The 20,857-nt window shown below is 39.6% G+C and overlaps 2 protein-coding genes across 2 annotated transcripts; one reads left to right on the top strand and one right to left on the bottom strand.

Annotated features, from left to right (window-relative positions):
* Positions 1–16,090, bottom strand: LOC149830487 (transcriptional repressor ILP1-like). The gene is made up of 7 exons (XM_090016553.1): positions 14,850–16,090; positions 12,669–12,836; positions 10,958–11,634; positions 10,583–10,865; positions 10,166–10,455; positions 491–871; positions 1–410 (listed from the first exon to the last, which is right to left on the bottom strand). The coding sequence occupies exons 1-6, from the start codon at positions 16,041–16,043 to the stop codon at positions 679–681; spliced, it is 2,805 nt and encodes a 934-aa protein (XP_089872679.1). The 5' UTR covers positions 16,044–16,090; the 3' UTR covers positions 1–410; positions 491–678.
* A 2,041-nt stretch (positions 16,091–18,131) lies between these two features.
* LOC149830488 (pentatricopeptide (PPR) repeat-containing protein) lies at positions 18,132–20,288 on the top strand. Its single transcript, XM_090015463.1, has one exon. The coding sequence runs from the start codon at positions 18,132–18,134 to the stop codon at positions 20,271–20,273; it is 2,142 nt and encodes a 713-aa protein (XP_089871589.1). The 3' UTR covers positions 20,274–20,288.
* The last annotated feature ends 569 nt before the right edge of the window (positions 20,289–20,857 follow it).

The following is a 20,857-nucleotide window of genomic DNA, read 5'->3' on the forward strand; positions in this document are numbered from 1 at the left end:
TAGGATGCAGGTTGATTCAAGTTTTACTGAGCAGAGACTTTTTTTTAGTTGTCTAACCATGCAGATATATGTACAATCATGCCATTAAACATCTTTTCAATGTAGACCCAGTTGACCAAATCTGAAGTCTGTATTCTGTCTGTTTACCAAGGCACCCCACCGTTCATGAATCATGAACACTCAAGGCTCCAAGCTCCAAGCACCAAGCAGATTCCAAGCACAAACCATCACCCAATTCTCACATTTTCATATCAATGAAGAAACTGTGATTAGTACCAACGGGGGCTCCGTTTATCTGGTAGGAACAGCTAGTGCACGTCACCTTGTGCTGGGACGTTGCAAGTTCGAATCCCAATGGTGTCATTGTATAACTGGTAGGGGTCTGCCTAACCCCAGCTTGCCTTCAAAAACTGGAAAAAAGAAACTGTGATTAGTAAGCATTTCCTTCATAAACTGAGATATATTTTATTCCATTCAGAAGATGTATCACCTGCTGTCACCTCATACAGCCAGTAAGATGAAGTTTACTTCTTCATTAGGAATGTCAAAATTGGGAGTTGATCACATCATCTCCAACATTGAACTTTTCCTAAATGATACAATAACTTGCTGAAGGCTCTAGCATTAGAGAAAAGAATGAAGAAATACAGATGGATATTGTAAAAAAACTTGAAAGTTTTAAAGTGCCTCCTTGAGCTGAAAAGTCTTCAATATGGCCCTGGCCTTGTCATATTCGTTAAGCTCGACCAACATTTTCTTCAGCCTACGAGCAAGACCGCTGATCTCCTCAACATGAACACCAGATGCATGCTTCTTCTCAAGTTCTTTTCCAAGTGTACCCAAGCACTCTACCAATGGCTGTAACTTGGGACTGTAACCATTCAAAGGAAAAAATCAGCCAACAGAATAATCAACCTAACCAAAATAAACCTATGAAAAGTCAAACAAATTGACTCTTAACAATGATTAGGTGCCCTTATGAGATTGAATCAAGAACTCAATGGCATTCATCAATAAACAAGAACAGGGCCTGGTAATGTTGGACTCACAGATTGAAGATCAAGATAGTAACTGCAAACATTTTTCTTATATTGTAATCATTGGAGACCTAATTGTGGAAACAGAAACCGCTAATGTAACAACTAACAAAAGAATACAAGATGGTTTTAGCTCATTATTACAATCACATCCACTCGTCTCTGCAAGCATGATGCCAAATGCAGCAGGTAAGCTTGGCACAAAAGAAGAAAAATGATGAAATACAAGAAGAAAATGGATACAATTTTAATAAATTAGAAAACAATAATGCTAAGGCAAAAAAATCATGGAAGTGCATTAAATCATATCATAGTAAATGTAAGAAAAAAAAGTCATATATATATGGGTAAATATAAAACAGGAAAAAATCAATCTACATAAATGAAAAAAAATGAGCACGTCATGCTGATGCTCCACAATGATCGGCAAAGCTCCAAGAAAGACAGGGAAACATGGCAAGAAGAAAGAACAAAATTTGCAGATGTCACGATTTGGATGATTACAGAGGAAATAGGAAATTATCCACAAAATATTCTTCCCCCTCCCTGCATTCCCCCAACCCAAATCACATCCGCCCACCCATTGAGAGGGGAAAAATGCAGAAAATACCCACCAGGACAGAGAATGGGGGCAAAGAACCCAGGCAAAAGAAAGGTGCCCTTTTATATGTGCTCAACTGGTCAGGTAGGTAATAAGAATGCTGCAATTGCTCTGTTGCTTCACCTAGCTCAAATATACTTGAGAGCTATGTCACATGGATATGGATACAGGAACAGAATACACCACAAGTTCGGATAGTACGAACAAAAATTTCTGTAAAACAGGTTTCGGATATATATATATATATATATATATATATATATATATATATATATATATATATATATATATATATATATATATATATATATATATATAGAGAGAGAGAGAGAGAGAGAGAGAGAGAGAGAGACGGCGGACACCCTATCATCGGACGACCGTCGGACAAATCGTCGCCGCTTATCGAGCGGGCGATCAGCGGCGGAAAGAAAATTACGAAAACAGGTCTTTAGCAACGGTCGCGGCCGCCGCTAAAGGCCTTACAGTTATTTTGCACAACCTCTCAGGCGGACGCGCACTTCCGCCCATTCGACACTTAAATAGCGTCCGATGACTCTCTCTCTCTCTCTGTGCGTGTGCGTGTGCGTGTGCGTGTGCGTGTGCGTGTGCGTGTGCGTGTGCGTGTGCGTGTGCGTGTGCGTGTGCGTGGCAGATTGGATTTAAGTGGTCTAGTCAGAGGTGCAAAGTTGCAAACTGCAAACCTTATCCACATTGGAATCCATTTTTTTTAGTTTTAATTTTAGTGTTCGACCAACTGTTTAGCCTAATAATGATGGTCAAATGAGTCAAATATGGTTATAAACAAAAGGTAGAGGTTTATGAGTGTTAGCTAAATAATATTTTCTGGATGAGACAAAAATGGGTTGGATACGGTCAAACCATGCTGGATACAGTTTGACCGTATCCTGTCCGTATTGGAACCGTATCCAAACTGTATCCATTTGGCATGGGTACAGTGCTCAAAAGGGTGTATCCCTGTGACATAGATTGAGAGTACTTTTCTTCTCCCTCTTCTCATCTAAAGTGGCTACTCTTCTTCTCCCTCTTTCGCTTCTACTTGTTTATTCCTTAACAATTACTTGTTTTTCTGCATCTACAGCAGCATATGCAGGTAAAGGCTGATTTCTGACATTCACATTGAGCATATCAGAGAGCTATTCTTCTGATTGGATTACACCAGCTGTTGAATCCATTTGCATGGATCACCCATGGATGGACTCAGCAGTATCATATTCTTAGACAATATAAGTTTACCTTTTTTCTTCAAGTTTATACACAATCAGGTTATGGATGGATGTGTTCCTCCCCGACCCACATCTTATGTGGACTTTCCCGCTCAAATGAACCTCCAGATCTGTCATCATTTTATTCTTCTGACCATCAGCAGCAACGTTCCCTCATAACTCTAGATAGTTTCCTCCAAATAACCATCACCAGAATGACGGAGCTTGTTCTGTTACTAAGCAGCGAATCATTAGGATGCTAGGTCCAAGAAGCTTGACAAGAACAAGCTAATGCTGATGAATTTGGCTTCGCTATTTAATTTTTCTGGTGGAGTTGAAATACAGGTGCAGCCTGAAATAACCTTCCTACTTCAAGCCACAAATATGCATGTTCTGTGTTATCCTGGACTAGACAGCCAATTGTTGGAGTATTTTGAAAGGATGTAAAAGAGACAATTACAACAGTTCCTGCAAGGTGCTACTTGTGATGAACGAAACTAAGGGGACAGTTCCTGCCAAATGCTGCTTGTGATAAAGGCACCAAGGGGAAAAAAAGTATAAAACTTTCTATTTTTCTTGACTAAGGTAGAATCAACTCCTTGCCAACTATAAACTTCCTAGTTACCTATAATTATAATGTAAATTGCATAGCCCAATAAATGCAAGGCCATCTTTGAAGCAAACTAACTGCTTATATGTACTAGAATGAAAAAACAGGCAGGTGCCGTTGAGTTATGAAAGTCATCGCACGATCACAACATAAAATGTATACATTTAGGTTTGTGTTTTATATTATCAAAACCAGAGTTACCAGTTGATGAAGCAGGAGCGGGAAGCGGGGCACTTTCAAAAATTTAGGAAGCGGGGAAGCGTGCGACCACTTAGAAGAAAATTCCGAACTGTCTCGGAAGCGACCTAGGAAGCGACCTAGGAAGCGAACCGGAAGCGAGGGGGAAGCGAAAAAAATGAAAAAAAGGGAAAGCGAGGGGGAAGCGCGCTTCCCAAAAAAGGGGGACGCTTCCCCTAACACTTCGGAAGCGCGACATTTCGCGCTTCCGAAGCGCGCTTCGGGGAAGCGTGCTCCCCCCTTTACTTAGGCATGAAATGAAATGGGGATCTTCGAAACACGAGCTTTGATTAACAAGAGCAAGTGTCAAGAATGACACTAAAGCTCTATTGAGTCCTCTTTCAGCTGCGTATATAAAGAGCTGTTGGACTGTGTCAGTCCAACAGCTCTATTGCTAGTCAAGTCTGGACAGGACTTGACTAGCAACAGTCATTCTAGTTCAAACTGAACTAGATGACATAAAGACAAAAAATAAAAATAAAGGAAAAAAAATACAGAAAAGAAAGAAATTAAAAATGTATTTATATATATATATATAATAATATAATATTATTATATATACATATATGTACAGTTTTACATTTTAACACTCCCCCTCAAACTTACGGTACAATGAGCGAAAGTTTGTCTAAGAGAAAGTGAAATCGGGGAGCAGCGAGAGGCTTTGTAAAGAGGTCTGCTAACTGATATTCTGAAGTGACATATGGCAGATCAATTATCCCGTGTAGATATTCCTCTCTGACGTAGTGACAATCCATTTCGATGTGTTTGGTGCGTTCGTGGAATGTTCTGTTACTGGCAATGTAGATCGCACTTTTGTTGTCACAACACATTTGTGAAGCCTTTGTTGCTTCAACTCCCATATCAGCAAGCAGTCGTCGGAGCCAAACTACTTCCATGGTCGTGGTTGCCATGGCTCTGTATTCAGCTTCGGTGGATGAGAGAGATACCTTCTGCTGCTTTTTACACCTCCACGAGATTAATGATTCCCCTAAAAAGACACAAAAGCCAGTGGTTGAGTGTCTGTTATTGGGATCACCTCCCCAATCAGCATCAGTATATGCAATTAAATCAAGAGAAGAGGAGGAAGATAAGAAAAGTCCTCGTGAAAGAGAGGACTTGATGTATCTGATAATACGCATGACTGCTCCCATATGAACAGAAGTAGGAGCATGTTGAAATTGACTTGCTGTATGAACAGCATGTGCTATATCTGGTCTGGTAATGGATAGATAGGAAAGTGCCCCGACAAGCTGTCTGTAAGGAGTAGGGTCTGCAAGAAGTTCTCCATCATCAATCTTCATTTTAACATTAACAACTTCTGGAGTGTCAACTTTCTTATCATCAGTAATACCAGACCTGAAAACAATATCAAAAGCAAATTTAGTCTGAGATAATAAATATCCTCTAGGAGAATAAGCAACTTCAATGCCTAAAAAATATCTCAACAAGCCCAAATCAGTCATTTCAAAATGAGATTTAAGAAGTGTTTTGATTGTTTCAACTCCCTGTTTATCGCTTCCGGTGATGATCATATCATCCACATAGAGAAGAAGCACAATGATCCCTGCATCAGAATTCTTAATAAACAAAGCAGTGTCAGTTAAACAGAATTGAAAACCAATATCAATCATAACACGACTAAACCTATCATACCAAGCTTTTGGTGCTTGTTTAAGTCCATAAAGAGCTTTTTCTAAGCGAAGGACTTTACCCTTAGGAATACTTAGACCAGGAGGGGGTTCCATATATACTTCTTCAACTAGCTTTCCATTTAAAAAAGCATTTTTGACATCCATTTGAAAAATAGACCATTTTTTGATAGAAGCTAAGGCAATTAAGGTTCGGACAGTAGTCATACGAGCCACCGGAGCAAAGGTTTCTTCATAATCAATCCCATATTCTTGGGCATAACCTTTGACTACTAAACGGGCTTTATATCTTTCAAGAGTACCATCACTCTTGGTTTTAATTTTATAAACCCATCGACATCCTATAGTTTTCTTCCCTGAAGGAAGATCTTGAATATTCCATGTAGAAGCCTTTTCAAGTGCATCTAATTCAACTTTCATGGCTTCTATCCATTTGATATCATTTTTTGCTTGAAAATATGTGGATGGTTCTTCATATGAGTGAATTAATGCAATAACTGCCCTATATGTGGGTGAGAAAGACTCGTATGATACAAACTTTTCTGGAGGCCTCGAGATTCGGGATGATTGTCTAGTTGGAATGTTAGAATATTTCTCAAGTGCACATGGAGTATTAGACTCTTGTCGCCTGGAATATTGAATACTAGTATCTCTATGAACTTCTTCATTTTCAACATTAAGATCAATAATTCTTGGATCATCATCAAAGTTACAATCAAGGTCATATTCATCAGATGTTGATGTTAGATCTAGCAAAAAGGAGTACTCAGTGACGTCTTTTAATTTTCTAAAATCAAAGAAGCTCTCCTTTTCAAGAAAGGAAACATTTCTAGACACATATAGTTTATTATTTTTGAAGTCAAAACATCTATAACCTTTCTGGTTTTCAGCATATCCTAAAAAGGAACAGGGAATCACACGAGGGGAAAGTTTATCATTTTTGTCAATAAATATGAAACATTTGCACCCAAATATTCTTAATCTAGAGTAGTCTGGAGAAATGTTCATAAGTTTTTTAATGGGAGTGATATTTTGTAACGAAGAAGATGGCATCCTATTAATGAGATAGGTGGCAGTTAAGGCAGCTTCTGCCCAAAAGTCTTTAGGGACTTGATTTGCTATTAATAAAGTTCTAGTGGTTTCTATAATATGGCGATGTTTTCGTTCTGCCAGTCCATTTTGTTGAGGTGTATAAGGACAAGATCTTTGGTGTGTGATGCCATGCAATTTAAGATAATTTTGAAAATCTGTGGATAAAAACTCTCCCCCTGAATCTGTGCGAAAAATAGTAATATCATTTTGAAATTTGTTTTTAACCATATTATGAAAAGTTTGAAAGTATGAAAATACTTCAGACTTATGTTTGAGAAAGTACATCCACGTATGTCGGGAGAAATCATCGACAAAAATAACATAGTAAACAAATCCTCCTTTAGAAATTACTGGTGCAGGACCCCAAACATCCGAGTGTATTAATTCAAGTGGTCTTGAAGAGAAAAAGGTTCTGTTCTGAAATGGTAATCTTTTCATTTTGCCGAGAATACAATCTTTACAATCAAATGATTCAGAGTTACAAAATTTCCCTAGATTTGGAAAATGTTGGATTTTGGCTATATGTGGGTGACCAAGTCTCTTATGCCACAGTTCCAACTCTATTTTTTGAATATTATAACAAAAAGCTTTCTTCGGCATTTCCAAAAAATCCATGTAATAGAGTCCTCCTTCTCTATGGCCTTCCCCAATCAGCTTGCCTGACTGGCGATCCTGTACCCAACAACCATGAGAAGAAAAAGAAATATTACACCCATAATCAGAAATTTGAGATACAGATAAAAGATTTAAATTTAATTTGGGAACATGTCTAATTTCTGGAATAAAAAAATTTTTTGTTTTATAAATTTTTTCAAAATCTCCTATTCCTTCTATTTCAAGAGAAGTCCCATCAGCAGTAAAGACCTTTGACACACTTGTTTTATTTTTAACACATTTGGATAGACTTTGATTATTTGGGGTCATATGAAAAGATGCACCAGAGTCAAGAAGCCAAGAAATTTTACCTAAATCAGAAAAAGATGAGGCTGCTGCGCCGGTTGAAGCTTCAGATGAGGAAGAGGCACCTTTGATGAGAGGCTGAAGGATCTCCATTAGTTGGGCCAGGGAAACTGGTGCATCCTGATCTTTAGGCTCCGATCCAGCAATTGTAGTTCTTTTTTCTCTCAGCTCCTTAAGTTTGGGACATTGTGGCCTGTAGTGTCCCGGTTCATGACAGTGATGACAAATAACTTTCTTCTTATCATAGTCACCATTTTGTCGGTTAAAGTGAGGAGGCCTATATGATCGAACATGATTCCCTGGTCTAGACACGGCTAAAACGGAATCATCTTCAATTTTTAAAGAACCTTTCCGGAGACGATTTTCTTTCATTGTTAACTCTTCAATAGTTTCAACAATAGAAGGAATTTTTCCCCGGTGAAGTAGGGCCGATTTAGTGGTTTCAAATTCCGGCCTTAATCCAGTGATAAACTGGTAAAAATGTTCAACATCGAGTTGTTTCTGACGAAGCTCGATGTTTTCGGCACAATGCCACTTTGGTTCTAAAAGGGAAAGTTCTTCCCAAAGTTCGGACAACCCATTGTAATATTCACGAATAGTTTTGTCTCCTTGTGTCATCATTCGAACTTTTTCTTGGAGGTTGCACACGTGTGCAATATCTTTAAGGGAATACATATTCTTAAGGTATTCCCATGCCTTATCGGCATGATCAAATTTGGCAAGACTTGAGCATTTTTTAATGTCAACGCTATTGATAAGCCATGACATTATCTTCGCATGAGATATTCTCCATTCTTTCCATTTCTTCTCGTATGAGGCAATAGCCTTGATTTTCTCTTCTTCCGATAGAGGGACGTCTTTATCTCCCTCCTTTTTAGTAAGAGATAGCTTAGGTTCCGAATCGGAACCATCCACAATCCCCCATAAGCCTTTTCCCCATATATGGTGCTTCATGATTGAAGCCCATGTTACATAGTTCGTATCGCTTAGTTTCATAGGCATGATGGTGACTTTATCATTGTCATCCATCGATTACAAGGAGAGAAAGAATAGGGATAGAAGAGAAACAAGAAGGAAAATGAGAAAGAAAGAAAAAAAAAACAATACAACAAGATGTGAAATCTTCTCCAATGAAGTGATAAAACACTTCTCTTCAAGTGGCGAACACTTTTGCAAACGGGCACGGAAACCGAGGCAGCTTTTCCTTAAGATTTAGTACTTCCGCGGCTTTGATACCATGAAATGAAATGGGGATCTTCGAAACACGAGCTTTGATTAACAAGAGCAAGTGTCAAGAATGACACTAAAGCATAACCCTTAAAAAGGGTATAACTGGAAACAAAATAAAAATAAAAATGTATTCTTTATTGATATGAAAAACCAATTGCTTAAGAAGCATTGGAGTCAAATACAAGAGGGGCTGCACCCCTTTATATACACAGCTGAAAGAGGACTCAATAGAGCTGTTGGGCACAGTCCAACAGCTCTATTTAGAGCTGTTGGAATGTGTCAGTCCAACAGCTCTATTGCTAGTCAAGTCTGGACAGGACTTGACTAGCAACAGTCATTCTAGTTCAAACTGAACTAGATGACATAAAGACAAAAAATAAAAATAAAGGAAAAAAAATACAGAAAAGAAAGAAATTAAAAATGTATTTATATATATATATATAATAATATAATATTATTATATATACATATATATACATATATGTACAGTTTTACATTTTAACAAGGCACTTCCGGTAACTCTGATCAAAACAGTCATAGCTATCCTCAATTAGGTTATTACTTATTAGACAGCCCAACCACATCCCTTGGAAAGAAAAAGATAGCACATTTTATTTGACTAATTTAAAATATTAAATTATCAATTCTGTTTTACCTAGAGATGAAAGCAAAATTACGCATGCAAACTCCGGTAAAGTACCACATGAACATTATAAGTTACATTATAGGTTGGGGTGCACACAATCCAAGCCTGGGCTGTTCAAACTCGGCTCACTTCAAAATGCCTCGGTTGAAGCATGGCTCGAACTCAGAACCGAGATTGAACAGCATTGTCCAGACTCAGCTAGGTTCTGAGCTTGAGCTGAGCCAAGCTTGACCGTTGTTCCAAAAAGAATTATACCATTAAAGAGTTTTGAAAAGGTGGGATTCGATCCCCCAGCTCTCCAAAGGGTGGACAAATGACCCGCCATTACGCCAGGTTGTGTTTTTGCTTATTATGACTTAAAAAAACATATGCATACTTAAAAACCGGCTAGATTATCACGCATCGTAAAGATTCATAAGGTACGAGATTTGAACTCAGCACCTTTTGAGGAGGAGACTAATGCCCTACCCATTAGGGAAACATTTAACTTTCTATTTTATTTTGCAAACATATTATATATATTATACAATTTATGCGAGCTTAATCGAGCTTTTCGATCTTAATCAAGTTCAGCGATTTGATCAAGGTCGGCTCCTTTATGCACATCAAGCCAGGACTTGTGTTCAAGCTTGACTCATTTATTTTCATAGACAAGCAACCAAGCTCGAGCTAGATCGGTTCGTTGTGCATCCCTAATTCTAGGATACTATATATTGGATAATCAGTACATGAAATTTTGATGAATTTGAAAGGTAACATTGTCAAAACTTTGCTTCTAACACAGACAAAGCACAATACTTATCGCATTCACTGTTAAACTATAGAGACTAAAAATTACGACAACCAACAGGATGATGCAAAAAAGGGGAGAAAATACCTAGTACGTCCTCTGATACTGGATCCAGACCAAACTCCTGATAGTGAAGCAATTACCCTCTCTGTTCTTGTAACTACATCGTGAATATTTGACTTAATACTCTGTACATGGGGAAGAACTTTTCCACTCAAAAGCCCATCAAGGGCAAGTTGCTCCAAAATGGTTGTGGCAAGGATGTCTTTCCACAAGCAAATATTCCTTAGCAAACGAACAGACACTCCAAAGCGATAGGCTGCAACTCTGGCTGCTTGAGGTACAGCAGATATTACACGGGGAGTCCAAGTAGGAACCTGTTCAATGAAACCAAGACATAGAAAGTAACTAAAATTGCAGCTGTAAAAAGCTAATATGGAATGACCACAAACATGCAACAGTATCAATAACTTAGAGCTAAGAAAAGAAATAAAAATGACCTACTATTAAATTGGAGATAGCCTCAGACAGGCGAGTTCGAACAGCTACAAGCAGTTCCTGGAGGGCCTCACTGGATGCCGGAACATAATTAATAATCATTTGGGTGGCTGAAACAGCATTTTTTGTTTCTCTGGTACTAAACATATCCCAACAGTGTGCAATTTCATGGTGCAAAATTGGGAGGGCAACCTTTTCAACTAGTCCAGGCACAAGATCAGCATCAGGATCAGCAGGATCAAAATCATTTGCATCTTCTGGCATTCCATAATTGAAAAGCAAAGAGTGCCTACAGGTCAAAGAATAAAAATATTAAATTAAAAAAGAAAACTATTAGTGATCAACAAATAAGGAGCAGACAATTTTAATTGCATAGCGCACCACTGTATGTTGTTAAAATCTGCATCCTCATAAAGAGGGTCCCATTTTAGAAGATCCAGCCTCACATAAGGTGAAAAAATAGCAGATGCACTCAGTGATACATATGCATCACGGTAACTGGACGAGTAATGCTTCTTCCAACCTTCAAACCTTTCTTTCACAACAGAAAGCTTTGAATATTCATCCGCTGCATCACTAAAAACCATTTCTGCAGTTTGCAACAACTCATTACAGCTAGATTGGTATGCCCTGGACTCACTGTCACTTTCATCAGTACTTGATTCCCCTTCTATATACCGATGATAACCATCTTCTCGTGCAATTGAAGCTCTCTTCAGGTCAGATCTATTCTTTCTGCGCTGCCGAGCATCTGCCCTGCGAGATTCGTCCATTCGTTTCTGAAGGTTTACATCTCTACCAAACTCATCCAGCTGTACTGGCAAATTTCTCTGTTCTCTGGCTGCAGAAAATGCAGCCTGAGCAGCATTGGTAGCTGCAGTGATATCTCCTTCACTACCCCTTCTCTTGAAAACTGTCATTGCAGCATTGACTGCAGCCTCCACTTCTGACATTTCATCAGCATTGTCAGCTTCCCGTCTTTCTATAATAGATGAGGCACGTACTTCATGAAGTTTCTGCATTTGTTCTTCTAGTTCCTCTATGAACGGAGCCTTATCCTAAAAGGTCAATCAACAACCACAAATGAATGACAGACTGGAATCAATTACATAATGAGACAATCACATTCAGACTGCTAAATCCCTCAGCTAAAATCATGCAGCTAGAACATATAAAAAAACATTTATACAATAAAAATGCAAATGGAAATATGGAGAAAAATATAGCAAACGATCCCTATCCCAAGATTTTATCTACCAAACAAGAAAACTAGTCTTCTGTTTCTCTGCCTATCAAAGACATTTGCTGCAGATACCCCCCCCCCCCCGCCCCGGCCAATTTCTTGAACGTCTTTTTTACTTGCAAATTGCAATCTATTACTCATAGTCTGCTGGATGATCATTTAAATCCACCAAAAGTTGTAAAAGACATGCCACAACATTTATCAGATAACACTCCAAAATGTGAATTTCACTTGATCTATTAATGTAGAACATCAATTTTGGAACACTGTTTTCTAAGGTTTGAAAGAGTGAAGGTTGTAAACCTCATTGAACAGTAACATTTTGCAAATATGCTACCAGTCAAAATTAACTAAAAGGAAAATAGCAGCATAATAGCATTACCATACTTATCATCTTTTCTAAAAAAAATTAAGAAACAACAGTACAAGTCCTTGTATGGTATTAGGCGAAAAACAAAGAACTAAGAAACGACAATATAAGCCCTTATATGGTATAACCGTATAAGCATGCTGAATCCTGTCACACACAAAAAGTCCAAATTCACAAATTTTAAAAAGTGTGAAGCCTATGCTGACAGCTTCTATGGGTCTGGTTTAACAAGAGGCAAACAAGAGTAACATTAATTGGAATTCATTCTGTAATATGGAATTTTATAGGTAAAAACAGTTGAACAGAAAATCTCCATAGATACTGGTGAGGTTCAGTGAAAAAAACTGCATTCTGCTTGACTAAAAATGCAAGACAACAATCACAAGGCCAGAGGAGAACTTGCACTAGACAACACAAAAAAAAAATGAAAGAGGAGTCAACATCAAAATATATATACGACAAGCTGATTATATTTTTACCTGTAAAAAGTCGCATAGAACCGATATGAAGTTGCGAAGTTTTTGCATGAACAAGAACTTCTCCCCTGCAGCTGACAGAGACTTCTCGAGATCAGCAGCATTCAATGATGACATGGTCAAATTTTCATCTGTCCTAGTCATGGAGGAGATCGTTCTGCCATAAGTTTCCTAAAGAAAAAATTGTAAACAATTCAAAATTAACAAACCATTTAAATATAATCTAGATTCTAGATATTTGCATGAATAGTATCGTCAAGTTCTGAACCATTCATAAGACATGTATTTAAAACATCATGGCACAAGATCATGAGTTCGGAACTCAGATTTATCAACTGTTTGTAGCCAAATAGAGGTTGCAAGGGGATCTCCAAAAATTAATCAAGAAAAAATACAACAAAGCCAAAATGTTTGGAACTAATACCAGTACAAGGAGAAAGTACCCTTCCAAGGGCTATCGCCTTAACCAAACCAAAGGCGTCTTGCTCTGAAAGTTAACCATGAAATGAAATGCAAGATAGCGAGTAATATATCCATTAACATATTAAAGATTAACCTGCTATAAGGTTTTCAATCCCATGGTCCATCCACCCACTTTGCCCTTGAAACCATGATTCCAAATAATAGACAAGCACAGTGACTTATATATAATATCTCCTTCACTGTTCACGAAACCTTTAAGTGGTAGCCATGTAACATATGTAGTATACTGGGTGGTGGCATTATTGTTATTTATGACATTTGGTTGATGCCATTTTGTGATGGCATATTTGTCTGTAAAATAGATGTTATAGTCATTAACCCTAATTAGGGTCACATTACAAAAATGAATCAAATATGGCCGCTCCACACATTGAGAAATATTTGGGCTAAAAATACCTATTTCAATGTTATCACCTTCCTCTTCTTCTTCTTCAAGATTATTGTAGTATAAGAGCCTTGAACTATTAAGGTATAGGTATTATTTTCTTTTTCCTACTACATTAAATTCTGTCCTTCTACATTTTCTCCAAAGAAACAAGCTCATAACTTGAAATTCTTGTTTCCATCTTCTTAGGGATTATGTAGAGGGGCGTGAGGTTTCAGTGCAAACATCTTCATTAATGGCAACAACAAGAGATATGTGGCCTGCCCTAGAAAGCAAGTAGAACCTTTACTTCCTAAAGCTAAGTAACTTTTCTTGTATCAGTTTGGATGGTTTAGACATCATCAGATCATTAAATAGAAAGAATTTTCACAGATGAAGAATATTACCAATTTACCATCCAAAAACTAGAATCCTGGATATTAGTATCATGGAAAAGTTAAAAGAAGGAAGCCACCTATTTGGCATACATCAAGCCCTATAGAAGAAGGAGAAAGGAAGAAAATCATAGGGATAGCAGATAATAAATAGATACGGCCACTCTGTTCAAAAAACAAAACAAAGAAAAAAAAACTGCGCAAATAAAGGCAGGATGACACCAAGGTTAAGTTTGACTGAAGGGCTAATGAGAGTTAGTGGCACAGCTGGGACAAACATGATTCTGTAAAAAGGCAAAGAAGGGGGTTGAACAAAGAAAATAAAGACAAAAATCTGGCTCAACCAACGCGTTGAGAAAGACACAGTTGAAATTACATAAGACAGAGAAATGAGCTGGAAAAATGTAATAGAAAGAGACAAATATGTCCAATGAAGGAGATCAAACAGACAATTTTAATTGTCCCTTCACATAGGAAGAAGCCACAGGTGATGAATAATGGCGCAAGAGATCATCTAACACCCACTCTTTAAAAGTTTTGGGTATCCTATATCTTGTGAAGCTAAAGATATCTTGTGAAGCTAAAGCTATTGTGGAACCACCAATGAGAATGTAACAAATTCAACCCAAAATGCCACCAAAGAATTCAGTTCTATTTGTGATGATGAAGTAACTGATCAGTATCTAAATGTTACACAGTTCCAGACAATACAGCATAAACTATGACAGAATCTTGAGCACTTCAGCTTGGTATAAATCCATCTCTTTCTCAAAGAATTCAGAACTACTTGTGATGATGAATTAATTAATCAGTATACAAAGTGTTAGCCATTTCCAAACTAGAGCGCATAAACTTTACAGACTTTTGGGCAATTCAGCACGGTATAAATCTTTTTCTCTCACTTAAAACCATGAACCATTTTTTTTTAGAGCAGTGGCTTACCTGTAGCATCTGAAAGTTCTGCTCCAATGCTCGGTTAGCAACTTCAGCCTTCTGATGTATTGACATAACTTCCGCGCTGCGGGTAATGCCGACTCCTTTACTGGCGAGGGGTCCAACAGACGAGTACAATGGAGGCACTTGTGCTGGCTGTAGTATCGAACCAGTAACCGGAACGGGCAGAACGTTCCCCCTGTTGGAACCATCATCTACTCTCTTCCCAAAACCCTTCCTAAACTGCTCTTCTTCCCACCTCTTTTCCTCTTCTTCGTCGTCCTCACCGCCTCCTTCATCCGTGCTCTCCTCCCTAGAGCTCAACTCCACATTTTTCGCATCCACGCTCTCGAAAACGCCCTTACGCACAGAATCGCTCCTCTCGCCCAACAATGCAATCCTTCCACTAAATTCAATCTCATCGTCGCTCGAACCTCCGACATCCTTCAGGGAATCGCCCAAGACACCCCGACCGCTACCGCCGTCCAAGGAAATATAATCCGGTGCTAGCCTCGCCTGCCTGAGCCGTTCGCGCTTCAACCTGATCGCATCTATCGTCGCCTGATCGGGAATCAAGGAATCCCTCTCTTTGTCAGCACCAATCTTCCCCAATTTCCTATCCCCACCATCTCTTTCCAATTCAACCCTGACCCCCTCATCCTCCGTCGGTCCGCCACTCTCTTGAACCACCGGCTTCACGAGACCCTTGAGAAGGACGACCGGCTCGGCGGCCTTGGCGCCGCCGAGGGTTCGAGTATTCTTCTGCAACTCGAGGAGCTTCTCCTTCGTGTACTCTCCAGCCTGAGGTTGAACGTTCGAAGGTACGGAAGACGAGGGCTGCGTCGACCGGTCCTTCATCGAGACGATCTTGTGCGCCGAAGAAATCGCGAAACCCGGTCTCTTCGGCGCGGGTGCCGACGGTCCGGTGGAATCGCCGTCGTCGGCGTGGAAGCTGAGGAGAGAACGGGAGGGTTGGGGCTTCTGCTTCTCGGATTTGTGCCCCGACTTGGGGCGGGCGGCCGGGGAGGCGTCTTCGTCATCGGCGAAGCTCAAGAGCTTGGAGCGCCTCTGCGGCTGAGGAGGTGGTTTATGTTTGGTGGTGGTCTTGGAGGGAAGGGGTTTGATGACGAGGGCATCGCCGCCGCCGCATTCATCGTCATCGTCATCGTCCGCTCGCCTTCTGAAGTTCTTGGATCTGTTCATCTTCTTCCTCCTCTTCGCTGGGGTTGGGGGATCTGTTAGTGTTTGGGTTTTGTAAAGGGAGGGAGGCTCCGACTCTTTAGCCTGCCATTATATCTCACTAAATATCGCCCATTTTGAAACTATCGCGTTCTTTTCCGAAATTAATATTTTTGTATTTTTATATGCTGGTGTTTTTTGTTTTTTTTTTTTGTCCCAAGATGGGGTTGGCGTAGTGGGGGTGGGGCTAGGGCTGCTAAATGAACCGAGCAGCTCGTAACTCGGTTTGGTTTGGCTCGTCACTAACTCGTCCATGATCGGTTTGTATAGTTGGCGAGACAAGCCATGAGCAGCTCGTTTAGCTTAAATAAGTTGATGCAACTCGGCTTGGCCGGATATATATATATATATTGTATAATATATAAAAGGAAGAATGTTAAAATATATAAAAAGTAAGGATGAATGAAATATATATATATATATATATATATATATATAAAATATGAACTATTAAGTGTAATTTATAAAAAATTATATATATTTTTAAGTATATTATATAAATATAAATATATATATATATATATATAACATGAAATATTTTGACACGAGTCAGCTTGTGTTTGGCTCATCTCAGGGATGAGCTTGGCTCAGCTCAGCTAAACACCAATGTGAGCTGAGCCATGAGCTCAATCCACTAGAAAATGAGCCAAGCCGAACATGCCCTATTCGGTTAGTTTGGATCGTTTACCAGCCCTTGGTGAGGCCTTGGCTGCAAGGTTCATTCTTAGTAAGAAGTGGCAAAACCGGCAAATTTACATTTGAGATAATATAGTTCACAATTGTCAATTACCCTGAATCCTGAAACGGTTAGACCTGACCTGACCCGACCTGAATTTGTTTTTCTTTTTTAAAGACCTGAACTTGATAAAGTTGTGGGTTCAAGTCAAGTCTAAAATCTAAGACTCGTCTTAGACATGGATCAGGTTCATTTTTGTTAGACCCGTTTTTATGCCTAACCCAAATGGTTCTATGTAATTTGTACCGAACCTTGATAAATCTAACTGGGTTTTTACCCCAACCTATTTCATACCTGACCTGAACAAAAAAAAGACCCAACCCAAAACTGACGGAAACCCAAACCCAATTTCTATCCAAACCTCTCTTGAGGAATGCTTTCTTTTTCTCTAAATTTTGGTATGCTTTTTTTATTGGAAGAAACCGCCCCAAGATCAAAGACTAGGGATGGCAGTGGATCGGGTGGAATGGAGCCCCGCCTCACCCTGTTTGGACTGGGTACGGAGGACATAAAATGAGGATGAAGGTTAAAACCAAAACCCATGCGGGATAGAGGCAGGGTTGAACATACGCTTTCCCCGCCCTGCCCCGTCTCCATCCTAATTCCTGTCTTGCCCTGCCCCGTCCTCAATCCTTCTTTAGAGATGACAACGGGCGGAGGAGAAACTGGGCTCCGCTCCGCCTTGCCCAGTTTGGAGCAGGGATGGAGAACATGAAAAAAGGATGGAGGTTAAAATCAAAACCCATGGAGGCAGGGATAGAGGGCAGGATTTTGAGACGGAGCGGGGGTGGACACCTTGTCCCCTGCCCCCGCCCCGCTCCACTGCCATCCCTATCAAAGACCTAGTCGCACCGCTCTTTAATCATGTTAAAGGATAACATTTGACCTGATTATAAAAGCAGGTCTGTTTAAAACCCAACCTAATTTATACCCAAACCCATTAACCTATAATGGTCTATAATTTGAACCATAGCTAAGCCCAAACTCGAATGAAATGGGATCAAGCCCGAACCTAATTTTTAGACCCAAATGAGAACTAGTCTAATTAAGTCAACCCGTTGATACCTAGGCTGAACCCATTCACCTGCATGGATCTACAATTTTAGTCATACCGGAACACGGACCAGAACCCAAAGCAGATTTTATCGGATCTGGGTCTAATTTTTAGGCCCATTTTAAATCGGGTATGAGAAAACCCGACCCAAATTACACCTCGAGACGCCTCAGAGGCAGAGCCCCACCGTTGCCTTGGTGCCTTTCTCACCCACTGAAGCGATGGTGATCCCCTCGTGTGCTAGCGCAGAACCATCACTTCTATGCCATCCTCTTCATTCCCCAGATTGCTCTTCCCATTCTCTGCACACCAACTTCGCCATTTCTCGTCTGCCCACGTTCTAGGAGGCCCCCAACTCTCGCAGAACCTCTCACGCCCTTCCAATATTCGCCACAATGTCATCGTCTACTGGACCAGCAAGATCTCGCGTCTCTCCCGAGAAGGCCGCGTCGATGAAGCCAGGAACATTTTCGACACAATTCCCGAACGAAACTTGGTCACTTGGAACGCTATGCTTTCTGGATACGTGCGATCCGGGAGGATTTCTGATGCCCGCAAACTGTTCGATGAAATGCCCCAACGAAATGTTGTGTCATGGACTGCCATGATATATGGGTTTGCTCGCTCTGGACTGATCCAGGCTGCTAAATCATTGTTTGAGATGATGCCGCATCGAAATTTGGTTTCGTGGAATGCCATGATCTCGGGGTTAGTTTGGAATGGCGACTTGGAGGGCGCGAAGCAACTGTTTGTTGAAATGCCCCAAAGAAACGCTGTGTCGTGGAATGTGATGATCGAGGGCTATGCGAAGAATTCACAAATGAGTGAAGCAAGGAAGTTGTTTGAGTCGATGCCAGGGCCCGATGTTGCTAGTTGGACGAGTTTGATCATGGGTTATTTTCAAATTGGTGAAGTTGGCGAAGCCTTCCGATTGTTCAATGAGATGCCAGTGAGAAATGTTGTCTCGTGGACTGCTATGATCAGTGGTTGTGTTTCCAATGGTTTTTATAATGATGCATTGCGACTGTTTCATTCCATGCTGAAGGAACGTATCAATCCAAATGAAGCTACATATGTTGTTCTCTTTTATGCATGTTCTTGCCTGAATTATCCTTTTCTTGGAATGCCGATTCATGCACGGCTTATAACCAACGGGTTTGATTTTAATAATGATAGAATAGCGAAGAGCTTGATACACATGTACTCCCGATTTAGAATAATGGATACTGCTTTGTATATTTTTTCTAGTAACTCAAACAATTGCAGCATGTCATGGAATGATTTGTTAAATGGCTATGTACTGTGTGGGCAGTTAGGAAAAGCTTTTGATCTATTTAGTTTGATGCCTGCCCCAGATATTGTCTCATGGACGACAGTGATCACCGGGTTTCTCCATGTTGGTAAGGTAGCAGAGGCATGCACTCTGTTTCATAAGATGCCAGAAAGAGATGCTGTGTCTTGGACTGCCATGATATCTGGGCATGTTCAGAATGAACTCTTCCCTGAAGCCATGAATTTATTTTCACAAATGCAGATGGAAGGAATCAGACCGTTAGATCGCACCTATGCATGTCTTCTTGGTGCTGTTGGTTCAATTGCTGACCTGGATCAGGGAAAGCAATTCCATGCTCAAGTGCTGCAGACACAATCAACATTGGATATACATCTCAACAATGCACTGGTTGCAATGTATGCAAAGTGTGGTGATATAGAGGATTCATATTTTGTGTTCTGTGGGATGTTGTCAAGGGATATAATCTCTTGGAATTCAATGATCATGGGATTTTCACATAATGCTTTGGCCAACATGGCTATTCATCTTTTTGAGTTGATGAAAAACAATGGCCATAAACCTAATTCTGTTACATTTCTTGGGATTCTATCGGCCTGTAGTCATGCTGGCTTGCTTAATGAAGGTTGGTTGTTCTTCAAGTCCATGTCTGAGGAGTACCTGATTCAACCAGAAGTAGAACACTATATATGCATGATCGATCTTCTTGGTCGTGCCGGGAAAGTTGTTGAAGCTGCAGAGATTGTTCAAAGTATGCCTTGCAGTGCTGGTCTTGCTGTTTGGGGAGCACTGCTTGGTTCATGCAGCCTCCATAAGAGCATGGATATTGGTATACATGCAGCAAAACATGTTCTTCAGCATGACCCACTCAATGCACCTGCACATGTCTTGCTCTGCAACATGTATTATGGCTCTGCTCGGCAGGATGAATCCGTGAAGCTGAGAAACTCAATGTTGCATAAAGGAGTGAGAAAATATCCTGGATGTAGTTGGATCTTGGTGAAAGGAAAGGTGCATATTTTCCTGTCAGGAGACAAATCCCATCCATGTACCAAGCAGATCTATGCAATTCTCGAGAGTAGTTTAAAGCTGAGTGACCTCTCACTATCTTGAATAATAATTCATATTCTCCTTCTACATTTTCTTGTTGTATAGCAATAGATGTAGGTTTTTGTGTTACACCATAATCACAATTATATGAGATATTTTGAAAATATCATGATTTTTTTCCAATATATCCAGAAAAAGTAAAACCCTGATAAAATTTTCATATTTTTGAAATATTACTTAGTTTCAAAATATTGTGTTGATGCTAATTTTATTTTTTTTAAATATTCTTTATTATGTTCTAAAATATTTTCTTAAATTACTAATTCTTGTGTACTGATATTTTCTTGATATTTTCCTTGGCAATAGAAAATCTCAATACCAAGAATTTTTTAGTGTAAACTTCACGTCTAAATTAAAAACTTTCTGAAGACACATTTTGTGCATAAATTTCATGTAGCTAGAAATCATGGGTGTAGGCTGCATGTTCTCATTCAGGCCTCGTAGATGTATTCATCATAGTTTATTTGATAGTAATCATTACCTTGGATCATGTTTTTCAGATGTAGAATTACGCATTTTCAAGTCATAAAATTTTAGTACAATATGGGCCATTGATCTTTGAAGATCTTAAAGACCTATATGTACAT

The sequence above is a fragment of the Nuphar pumila genome, chromosome 8 (genome assembly GCF_984573655.1).
Source record: "Nuphar pumila chromosome 8, dmNupPumi1.hap1.1, whole genome shotgun sequence".
NCBI lineage: Eukaryota > Viridiplantae > Streptophyta > Magnoliopsida > Nymphaeales > Nymphaeaceae > Nuphar > Nuphar pumila.